This window comes from Pygoscelis adeliae, unplaced genomic scaffold (assembly GCF_000699105.1).
Source record: "Pygoscelis adeliae isolate BGI_AS28 unplaced genomic scaffold, ASM69910v1 Scaffold484, whole genome shotgun sequence".
In the NCBI taxonomy this organism is placed as follows: Eukaryota; Metazoa; Chordata; class Aves; order Sphenisciformes; family Spheniscidae; genus Pygoscelis; species Pygoscelis adeliae.
The window spans coordinates 12929-13209 of NW_008824550.1; the positions used below are offsets into that span (position 1 = coordinate 12929).

The 281-nt window shown below is 65.8% G+C and overlaps 1 protein-coding gene across 1 annotated transcript in view; it reads left to right on the plus strand.

Annotated features, from left to right (window-relative positions):
* The window catches only part of GBA (glucosidase, beta, acid), a gene marked incomplete at its 5' end in the record, with an annotated part of 12518 nt that overhangs the window by 8529 nt on the left and 3708 nt on the right, over nt 1-281 (plus strand). Inside the window, 2 exon segments of the mRNA XM_009321902.1 lie at nt 1-8; nt 63-263. The exon segment at nt 1-8 is cut by the window's left edge and continues 206 nt beyond it. Of these exon segments, the coding sequence (XP_009320177.1) occupies nt 1-8; nt 63-263 (209 nt within the window).

Sequence of the window (281 nt, forward strand, 5' to 3'; positions counted from 1 at the left end):
GGGGGGGCGTCGCAGGGGCCTGCGGATGCCCCAGCCCCCCCCTGTGCCTGCCTGCGGCTCAGCACCATTACCTGCCCCACAGAACCTCAACAACTACGTGACAGGCTGGACCGACTGGAACCTGGCCCTGGACCTGGAGGGAGGCCCCAACTGGAGCAAGAACTACGTGGACAGCCCTGTCATCGTGGACAGCAGCAAGGACGTCTTCTACAAGCAGCCCATGTTCTACCACCTGGGGCACTTCAGGTGGGTCGGGGCCGGGGGTGACTGGCAAGGGGCTG